Source organism: Aotus nancymaae, unplaced genomic scaffold (genome assembly GCF_030222135.1).
Source record: "Aotus nancymaae isolate 86718 unplaced genomic scaffold, 86718_ANA_hifiasm-v0.15.2.pri h1tg000011l, whole genome shotgun sequence".
NCBI classification, from domain to species: Eukaryota; Metazoa; Chordata; class Mammalia; order Primates; family Aotidae; genus Aotus; species Aotus nancymaae.
In genome coordinates this window covers 30417224-30428045 of record NW_026988422.1, presented here as the reverse complement: position 1 = coordinate 30428045, position 10822 = coordinate 30417224, and the positions used below count along the sequence as shown (strand labels likewise).

Here is a 10822-nt window from a genome sequence, read left to right as displayed (position 1 = left end):
TTAGACATTATCAGACATCTACTGAACTGATTCGCAAACTTCCCTTCCAGCATCTGGTGTGAGAAATTGCTCAGGACTTTAAAACAGATCTGTTCTTCCAGAGTGCAGCTATTGATGCTTTGCAGGAGGCAAGCAAGGCCTATCTGGTTGGCCTTTTTGAAGACACCAACCTGTGTGTTGTCCATCCCAAACGTAATACCTACGTCAAAAGACGTCCAGCTAACACTCTGCATGCATGGAGAACATGCTTGAGAATCCACTATAAAGGGGGAAACATTCATTCTCAAAAGAGAAAAAAAGTCTCTGCTTCCTGTCATTGGTAGTTCTTTCCCCATGGGGCTCAAAAGACCTAAGTATATGGCTGTGAGCAGAAAAGTAGGAGACAGAAGTCTGGTGTTGTCAGTTTTTCAATTTTCATTTGTGTGTGAATTCTCAATATGAACGTGGGTGGGGATGTAAAGTTCATTACATTAAAAACATCAATGCAAGTCAAAATGTTTCAGTGAATCAGTGGTTCAACTTTATAACAATTATAAGCAAACCTATTAAATTTTTCTGGACACACACACAAAAAAGAAACAAGATGACCAAGAGATTGAGAGTCAAGGAGGGAATCTTGCCTCTGAGTCTCTTGCTACCCTTAGCCCCAAACAAACAATACTTCCAAAGGTCTAATGACATACTTTCTTTTCATATTTCAACTTTATTTAAAATATGAGGTTTTATGTCCAGGAGGGAGGGCAGTTGCCCACGGAAGGTGAAGTGAGGCACAATACTATTGGGTTGAGGGCCAAGTGCACAGGGTTGCACTGGAAGGAACTGGGGAGGTTCTGGGAGGGCCTGGTGACAATGATTTTGGGGAGATTCACATAGGAAATTTTCATTTCCTCCCCAGGTTAGCTATTCAGTGGGCGGATTATTCAGTCTTTCTAGCAAAGTCACTGCTCTATAGTAACATCAACAAAAGTGCCAAAGCTGGGGACACAGAGAATACTGTCATTGCCTTTTGTTTCTCTTTACACCTAGGTGGGGAAAGGAATGGAAACTAACAGCAGAAAATGAAACATTTCTGATGATATCCCTTACCGTGAAAAATCACGGGTTTGTGTAGAGACCTCTTTCTCTCTCTCTCTTTTTTTTGATTGAGAGAGAGCCTGTCACCCAGGCTGGAGTGTAGCGATGCGATCATAGCTCAGTAGCCTCCAACTCCTGGGCTCAAGCGATCCTCCTGCCTCAGCTTCCTGAGTAGCTGGGACTACAGACCCGTGCCACCATGTCCAGCTAATTTTTAAAATTTTTGTAGAGACAAGGTCTCACTGTGTCGCTCAGGCTAGTCTTAAACTCCCAGGCTCAAGCAATGCTCCTGCCTCAGCCAGCCTCTCAAAGTGTTGTGATTACAAGTGTGAACCACCACAGCCAGCAGAGACCCGTTTCTTAGCCTGGGAATGGGATGTGATGAGAAGGCCCAGGTTTAAGCCCCATTTTGAGCTGTACTAACAAATTCTATGACCCTACTAGAGTCATTTCTCACCTTTGGGCCTGTGTTCTCATCTGTAAAGGATCCTGGACCCAATGATCTCTAAAAAGAAGCCTTTTCAGGTCTGATTCTATGACCTGCAAACTGCAAAGATCCAAACAGGTTCCAGAAAAACACAGGAGTTAGAAACAAGGGAATGTGGGTGTTAGATGGAAAATTGAGGAGTTGGGGCTCATAATGAAATGTTTTTCTACATTCACAAAGAAAAACAAAGGAACACAAAGGAGGCTATGGGACAGGTAGGTGTAGGAAGGTATCTGCAGTCTGGATGAGAGGAATGGGCCACAGTATTTCTGCTGGGCTGCCTCAAAGACCCAAGCCTCTAACCATGGTAGTGTTTTCTCTTACAGCACTTCCCAGTCCATGGCTGATACATTCCAAATTGCTCCTGTTCATTAGTCATGAGCTGTCAGAGGAGTTTCTACCACAATGCCTAATGTATAACACACTAATAGGGTGGCTGAAGATTCCACTAAACTCCTAGTGTCCCGGTGTCAGATGAGACTGTACCTGCTGGCAGACAGCAGGGGATGCTGCTGTGTCCAGACACACTCTGCTTTGCTTACTGGGGCTGTGGGAAATACAGATGGAAGTTTTGGAAAGAGTAGTGCAAGATGGAAAGGGCACACCACCTAATCTTGGTTGATTTGCAGATGGTGGGTTTTGTGGTAATGCTGCACTGGCTCAACCCAAGGTGAGGAAAAGTCAGGGGGTTGGGAGAATCTCAGTGCTGAAGTCCTGGGAGAGGAGTACACACCAATGGTGTCAGGGCAGGGAATCTCTCCAGACAGCCTTGAAAGAACCAGGCACTCAGAAGTCACTTAAGAAATACTAGTTTCTTTCCTATTTTACAAGGCTTGGTGGCACCGATAGTTATGTAAGTCAGGTTCCAAGGAGACACCTGTTATTTGTGTGCACAGGAAGGTAGCTCAGCCAGACCCAGCCTTGAGGCAGTTGGGGAAACTAACAGCTTACCCAAGCCCAGGGTCAGCTTGATATGGGAAGAATCAAGACCAAAATGTTGTTCTATAAAGCGAGATTGGGGGAGTGAGCCAGGGTACTTCTGAGAAAGAGCTTAGGGAACAGGATTATCATTAGCTTTCTGCCCACAGTCAGAGCTGGCACATACCCAGTAACATCAGGATTCCCAGAAAAGGCCCAAGCACAGACCATCTAGCAGGTGTTCTAGTCATGGACCCAACCTAGTGGAAACATTAGAGGGGTTTGTCTGTTCAACGCCAGTGGGGGAAGAGGGAGGGAGGTGGCACACCAACAGGTGTGGAGTGTTGGCTCGGGCCAGGAGAGAATTCCAATGTATGGCAAGGCTGGAGTGTAAGCAGGCAGGCGAGGGGCGTCCTGTGCTGATCCTGCAGAGATGGGACACTGGCACAGGAGACAGCAGCAAACTCCTTCGAGCCACAGATGAAGCTTGGGACCCCTGTCTTCTCCAAGCCAGTCCAGGAGACTGGCAGGACGGGAAGGCAGAGCACAATCAGAAACTATGGTCTTTTCCTAATAAGAAATAATATATAGCAAGGTTTTTAATATTGTTTTTAAAGAGGAAAAAATATAACATCATGGTTACAAAGAAGCTCTGGAGATTTCCTGGGTTCACAATCCTACTTCTGCCATTTACTAGCTGTGCAATCTTGAACAAATTACTGAGCTTCTCTGAGCCTGTTTCCTCATCTCTAAATCAGAGATAATGATAATGTTCTACTCATAGGGTGGTTTTGGGCATGCATACAAACAAAACAGATTTTATGATCGAGTCATGGTTCTGGAAAGAAAAAACCCCAGATTTAGGCACACAAGTGTTAAGTAAATGTGAGCTCTCGTTATTAATACAACATGGCAGTGACACACATACATTAGACAAGAGATTATTCCACACTGAGCCTCCACCCAGTCTCCCTCTCTATTATCCTCCTGTGGGCTCCTAATTGATGACTCAACAGTGCATTGCTTGGTGGCTTCCAGTAGTTTCTTCATTTTGCTGCAACTTTGAACTGAAGGTGATTCACATGGTGCATGAAATTCTTCTTGTTTTCGTCACAAGATAAAGATGATGTTTAGATGGGCATTTGTTTGAGGAATGACCTGGGGACTCCTCTCTTTCAGCCACCTTTTCTCAAAGACTAAGGCTGTGGACAGGGGGGGCATGGTAACAAGCCCCATACTCTATTCTTTTTTTTTTTTTTTGAGACAGAGACTCACACTCTGTTACCCAGGCTGGAGTGCGGCGCAATCTTGGCTCATTGCAACCTCAGCCTTCCGGGTTCAAGCGATTCTCCTGCCTCAGCCTCCTGAGTAGCTGGGATTATAGGCATGAGTCACCACACTTGGCTAATTTTTGTATTTTTAGTAAAGACGGGGTCTCACTATGTTGGCCAGGCTGGTCTTGAATCCTGACCTCAAATGATCTGCCTGCCTTGGACTCCCAAAGTGCTGGGATTACAGATGTGAGCCAGCACAGACTGCCCCACACTCTATTCTGAATGCATGTATGGGCACATGAGCATGCCCATCCCCTTTCACTCAGTGATAAGGAAGAGGGGGAACTAGAAATTTCTCTTTGAGAAATCAATAACAGAAATGGGTGTGGGGAGCTGGTTACCTGGGAGATCCTTGTTCATTTTTAACATCAGGAACTGCTTCTTTTCCTTCTTCTCTCTTCTAGAAGACTGTCAAGGAGCCTGAGTGAGGAAAGTAGACCAACCATGGTCTTGGAGAAAAGCAAATAGGGTTTCCATCCCTTCTGGCGGGAGAAGGAATAGCAGAGATGAACAAGAATGAAGACGGAAACAAATGGAAATAGACAAAAGTAAGGTAAATGCCCTATAAGTTAAAAGAAAAAAGTGATGAGAAGGGAGAGAGACAAGGAAAGAAAGAGAAAAGCAAAGAGGTTAGGAATAGGGTAAGAGAAAAGGAAAAACAGCAACCAGGAGAGGAATCACTCCCCTGTTAAGGTTAACCAGGAGGAGAGGCATAAGGCATGAATGTGAGTGGGTATGAGAGTCTAGCTTTCCCACTACACTTGCTCTGGTTATGGAGCAGACCATCTTCTGGTACCATTTACTATTCAAGTTACTTTGATGCTTTTTTGTTTTGAGACAGAGTTTCACTTTTGTTGCCCAGTCTGGAATGCAATGGCACAATCTTGGCTCACCACAACCTCCGCCTCCTGGGTTCAAGCGATTCTCCTGTCTCAGCCTCCCAAGTAGCTGGGATTACAGGCATGTGCCACTGCGCCTGGCTAATTTTTTTGTATTTTTAATAGAGACTGGGTTTCTCCATGTTGATCAGGCTGGTCTGGAACTCCCAACCTCAGGTGATCTGCCTGCCTCAGTCTCCCAAAGTGCTGGGATTACACGTGTGAGCCACTGTGCCTGGCCTTTTTTTTTTTTTTTTAAACAACCAAGTGGATTAATTAAAACGCTTTGATTCTTCATTTGAAATGTTTCTATTCCATATATCCATTATCTTTTATCCCCACAAAAGCCCTGAACATTGTTTCCTTTAATCTTTGGGGTTCTCAAGCATCATTTTCACCAACAGAGATATACCTATATATAGTTGTCTCAGACCATGGAGGCTAGAAGTCTGTGAGGGCAAGAGCAAAATGGAGCAGAGGATGAGCTGTGGTTTAGAAGGGGCTCTGGAATATGCTGGGGTGAGGTGAGGCTGCAGGTTGGTTATGGGATGCTTCCTGGACTCTCGAACATCTGTGCCAAAAACCAGAGGACCCATTCCTCGGCTTCAACCAAACGCTTGGGGTGCTCTGTGTTCTGAACCATAGCACTAGTTTGGAAAATGTGGCTTCTAATCTATACTCTGCCATGTACAGATCACAACATATCATACAAGGGACCTTCAAAGGTCATCTAACCTAAATCCAATTTCCCAAGGAAAAAACTGGGGCAGAAAGAGATGAAGTAACTTGCCCAAAGTTATATAGCTAGTCAGGGACTTCCTCTTCGGAGGCAAAAGAAATCGGAATAATGATTCTCCTGATTCACCGTCCCTCCACAAACAGTCCATAAAGTGCTTGGAGGTTATTAAAAGGCACCCCAGAAAAGTAAGGCTGGCATTTTCCTGGAAGCCCCTGAGTGTACCAACCCCTTAGGCACCTCAGTATTTGGCTATAAGAACAGATCTGGAGTTGCTTTGGCCTCCATTTTAATCCCTAAAGCTGCCTGGAGGCTGGAGCTCTGACGGCTACCTGTCATCACTCTCCAGCCAGTCCACGGACACCGCAGCCAGGAACTGTCAGAGGTGACAAGGGAATCCCGTCATAATGCCAAGGACCAAGGAACAATGGCCAGGTTCCTGGGATTAAGCAAGGCAATTATGGCTGAGTTAAAGCGAGGATGGGCAGGACAAGGGAACCTGAGGTGGAAAAGGCGGGTAAGAAGAGGGAATGCACCAGCAATCTAAATGACTTCAACTGGGTGGTCTACTTTACATCATACCTCCTCCGTTCCCAAAAGGTTCTTAACCTTCTTCAACTGCCTAGGCCTGATGGACCTCCTCCCTTTCTCCCAGTGCCCACTCACTGAGGGGAAAGCCACCATCATCCCCATTCTTTTCCTTTTGCCTAATCCCTTCGGTGCCGTGTAGGGTCTCCTTCCTCCTATACCCTGGGTTCCTTCTGCCCACATTCGACCAACTTTTAACAACCCGATCTCCCTCCCCGAGCTTCGTTGATTCGGCCCACCCCCCCACGCCTCCACGCCCCTGATTTCCCCACCCTCCTCGTCCTCCCCGCCAATGCTGGTCTCTCCTATTCCTCCCCGCCACATCGGTCCCCCCGCCCCCGGGTGCCTTTGGGGTTTTCCGCCGTCGGCCGCAGGTGCCTCGTCTCAGATAAAGTGGATCCAGCCCTGGGGCTCCGGGGCTCCGCCACTGCCTGGGTGCTCGGGCCCTCGTAGAGCATAGTCACGGCCGCCGTTGTTGTCCCAGAACTCGTGACCTGTCACACGGTAGCGCAAGGCGAAGAGCAGAGCGCCCCCAATCGGCGGCGCGGGCAGGCGGAAGGCGAAGCGGTCGGCGCGCGGCGGGGGCGGGGCCGGGCCGGCGTAGGCGGCGCGGGCCTCGCGTTGGCTCCGCCAGCCGTCGGCGCTCCAGCGCACGCTCACGCGCTTCTCGTAGGCCAGGTCCAGCACGCGCGCGCTCCCGGCCACGCCCAGCGGGCCCGCCTCGGCGCGTTCCAGGCAGATGCGCTGCGCCTGCAAGCGGGCGGCGAAGCCGGGCTCGCTGGCCGGCTCCAGGGCGGCGCGCGCCTCCTGGGGGAAAGAAGCGGGAGGAGGGAGCCCGGGGCGAAGAGAGGGGAGAGACAGGGGCGGTGTCAGAGCGAAGCACTGGGCCAATCAGAGGCCGACTCCGGCGTCCGGGCCGGCACAGTGCGGCCCAGCTGCCAGGGTGGCCTAGAGCCACTCGCGTATGGGGAACCCAAAAAGGGATGGGCAGACGCAAGCCCAGGGATGGGATGGAGATGGGTGCTCCTTGGCAAATCCACTCCCACATGCCCACTGCGGCCGACTTGGGGAGGTCCCCAGGAGGGGAGGTGCCCCCGCCGCCTACCTGGAGGCCGCGGGCGCGGGGCTGGCAGGGCGTGAAGTGGCGGAGGGCGTCCCTCTGCAGTTGGATCTGCACGTGGCGGGGCACCCGGGGGAGCTCCCCGGGACGGAAGCGGCGCACGGCGGCCAGCTCCAACCCCAGTGCGTCGGCGAAACGCACTCTCTTGCGGGTGTTTGGGCTGCGGCTGCGGGGCGCCCGAGCCCCGCCGCCTCCGGCTGGTGCAGAGCGGGCCCGGCGGCCCCGACTCAGTGCGTGAGCGCGGGATCGGGCCCCGAACCGGGTCCCTCCCTCGCCTGGCTCCTCCTCCGACTCCTCCTCGAGGCTGGGCCGCTGGCTACGGTAGTAGGCGCGCTCCGTTAGCGCGGCAATAAAGCTCAGGTTGCGGGGGATGTCGGTGCCGGGGGGTCGCTCACGGGACATGGCAGCCCCCTCCCCGACTGCGCCAGCCCGCAGCGCCAGCGCGCTGCCCTCTCCTCCTCTCTCCCGCCCGCCCCGCGTCGGCGCAGAAGTCGCCGGGTCCGCTTCTGCAGCCCCTCGCCGCTGCGTACTCTCCTTGCAGTCACCTCCAGGATCCTCTACCTCCGGTTGCTTTGCCTCTCCTCTGTGACCACCTTTCCCTCCCTCTGGCCGTCAGCTTCCAGGGTCTTAAGACTATCACATCCTGCCTCCTGCGAGCGGTCTGCTCTGAGCGTGCGCTCAACGGCGCTCACCCTCCGGTTCCAAGGCCCTCACGGCCCCGGCCCCCCGCCCACAGCCCTCTGACAGGTGGCTCCGCTTGTCTTCGCTGCTGCACCAGGGGGCGGGGACTTCACCTTTTCGGTCCCAAGTGAGGCCGCTCAGCCTTTTTAAAAAACATCCACGGGCCGGACGCGGTAGCTCATTCCTCGAATCCCAGCACTTTGGGAGGCCGAGGTGGGAGGATCGCTTGAAGCCAGGAGTTAAAGACCAGCCTGCGCGACATAGTGTGATCCCCCATCTCAACAACAACAACAACAATAATAATGTTAAAATTTAAAAAAGTCCTCAACCTTTCCCGGACAGCACAGGAAAGATTAACACCGGGAAGAAAAAATAACCTTTCATTTTCTTGCAGCGAAAGGTTAAAAATGCCCAGCATGTGACTTTGTCTTCAGGGTTCACCGTTTTCTTTTCTGAAACCTAGGCTCCTGGTTTGGGCAGGGGTGGCGGTGGGTGCAAAGAAGGAAAGGTCACGAAAGCTAGGTAGAGTCTTTCAAATAGGAGGTGAGAATGTGGCACCCTAAGAACTGTCCAAGGTCTGGTGCTATTTAGCTGTATAACCTTGAGCAAGCAAGGCATAAATTCTCTGGATTCAGTGTTCCTAATTTCTTTCTCTCTTTCTCTCTCTCCCTCTGTGTGTGTGTGTGTGTGTGTGTGTGTGTGTCAGAGTCTCGCTCTGTCACCAAGGCTGGAGTGCAGTAGCGTGATCTTGGCTCACTGCAACCTCCGCCTCCTGGGTTCAAGTGATTCTCCTTCTTCAACCTCCGGAGTAGCTGGGATTACAGGTGCCCGCCACCATGCCTGGCTAATTTTTGTATTTTTAGTAGACACGGGGTTTCACCATGTTGGCCAGGCTGGTCTCGAACTCCTGATATCAGGTGATATGCCTGCCTCAGCCTCTCAAAGTGCTGGGGTTACAGATGTGAGCCATCATGCCATACTCTGAATTCAGTGTTCTCTTCGGTAAAAAAGTGGTAGAGTTCTGATTTCTAACCCAACGTAAGCCCTTTGAGGGCAGGGGCTTTGTCTGATTAATGGTGAGTTTTAGTATATGGTAGGCACTCAAATTATTGAATGAACGAGCACTCAACAACTCTCTTGGAGTTGAGAATGTGGAGTTCTAGGTCCAGTGGGCGCTTCCAAGAAGGGCAGAGCTGGCTTTTTCCCCTTTCATTTTTTTTTTTTTTTACATTAGTGAAAAAAAAAGTGAAGTGTTTTAGTTTTTTTCTAACTTTCCTACTGATCTTATATAGCACTTAAAATGTGCTAGATACTATTGTAAGGGTTTTACAAATACTAACTCATGTAATACAACCCTCAGAGGAATAAAGACTATTATGCCTAGTTTAAAGATGAGAAAAGTGAGGGAGAGAGAGGAGAGGACTCTTGCCCAGGGTCATAAAGTTAATAACTGGAGAGGTGGGATTAGGACCTAAACAGTTCAGCTCTAGAGTCCACGCTCTTATCCACTTGGTTATATACGATTAAAACATTTAACAATAATAGTTAACATCCTAGGAGTGTTAAAAGGGGGAATCTTAGAGTAGAAATGAAGTCTCTACATTTAAAGCAGCAGGATAGTTTAACTGTAAAACCACAAGTGACTAAGTTGAAAATAAACCATGAGACACATGCTGTCTTGTTATTGTACAATTAATTCCTGTTTGCATGCATTCATACTAGTATTGACTGTAGCAATACTATTTAGCTAGGACTCATTTTTAAAGCAATATTGACTTTTTAAAATTTTATACATATATAGAATGCATGGATGTATTCTTTTCATATTTTAGGGTATAAAATAATCATACATTAATTTATATTACAATCAAGCTGGCTCAGGAGATCGAGATCAGCCTGGGCAACATAGTGAGATCCCCATCTCTATAAAAAATGAAAAATTAGCCAAGCGTGGTGGAGCACATCTCTAGTCCCAGCTACTGGGGAGGCTGAGATGGGAAGATTGCTCGAGCCCAGACAGTGGAAGCGGAAGTGAGCTGTGATTGTACCACTGCACTCCAGTTTAGGCCATAGAGTGAGACCCTTATCTCACAAACAAACCAGCCAACAAATCAGGAGTGCACATGAAGACTTGGACTAGGTTACTCTCTAAAGAAGGGGGCAACCTTGCTGGTGGCAGCCAGAATGATCAGGCTAAGAGCAAAAAAGAAATGAGGATGGTTGAAAGGATACAGCCATAAAGGAGTGTAATAGGCTGTGTGTTTAGAATAGAGGAGAGAATTGAGTGTGGACTTGTAAATGGTGTGGATTCAGACTATGAGAACAATATTGACTATGTGAAGGGAAGAGGTGATCTTGAAGCAATAGTGTCAAAGTTACAGAATGAGATGGGAGTCCTAGCTTCTTTACATATCAGTATATGGCTTTGGGTAAATCACTTAATCTCTCCAAACCTCAATTTTCTCATTCATAGTAGGAGGATAAAACAGCATAAGAATTGGTGAGAAGATAAAGTATAATTGCTTGAGCCCAGACGGTGGAGGTTACCATCCTCAGAGTGTTAAAAGGGGGAATCTCAGAGTAGAAAAAAAGCACTTTGCACCTAATAACTCTTCAAAATATGTTAGTTTTTACCTTTTTTTTTTTTTTTTTTAAAGACAGAGTCTCCTTCTGTCACCCAGTCTGGAGTGCAATGGCATGACCTCAGCCGATTGCCACCTCTGCCTCCTGGGTTCAAGTGATTCTCGTGCCTCAGCCTCCTGAGCAGCTGGGATTACAGGCGTGCACCACCACAGCTGGCTAATTTTTGTATTTTTAGTAGAGACGGGGTTTTGCCATGTTGGTCAGGCTGGTATGGAACTCATGGCCTCAAGTGATCTGCCTGCCTCAGCCTCCCAAAGTGTTGGGATTACAGGAATGAGCCACCAAACCCAGCTAGTTGTTACTATTATTGCTACAGAAAAGACCTTGCTTCTCTAGTGACCATAAGGGCAGTTGGCAATACCA

General features: G+C 48.9%; 1 protein-coding gene across 1 annotated transcript; it reads right to left on the bottom strand.

Annotated features, from left to right (window-relative positions):
* Positions 1 to 680: 680 nt before the first annotated feature.
* On the bottom strand, positions 681 to 7537 carry PPP1R3E (protein phosphatase 1 regulatory subunit 3E). Its single transcript, XM_064374750.1, has 4 exons — positions 7121 to 7537; positions 5760 to 6822; positions 4155 to 4375; positions 681 to 3049 (listed from the first exon to the last, which is right to left on the bottom strand). Exons 1-2 carry the CDS (start codon positions 7535 to 7537, stop codon positions 6400 to 6402), a joined length of 840 nt encoding a protein of 279 aa, XP_064230820.1. The 3' UTR covers positions 681 to 3049; positions 4155 to 4375; positions 5760 to 6399.
* Between the last annotated feature and the right edge of the window lie 3285 nt (positions 7538 to 10822).

Bases quoted from the DNA above. Each gene is read 5' to 3' on its own strand.
- PPP1R3E (XM_064374750.1), bottom strand. From the start codon at position 7,537: ATGTCCCGTGAGCGACCCCCCGGCACCGACATCCCCCGCAACCTGAGC. The intron at 6,823-7,120 runs GTAGGCGGCGGG...TCTTTCCCCCAG, and splicing joins CCCGCGCCCGCGGCCTCCAG to GAGGCGCGCGCCGCCCTGGA.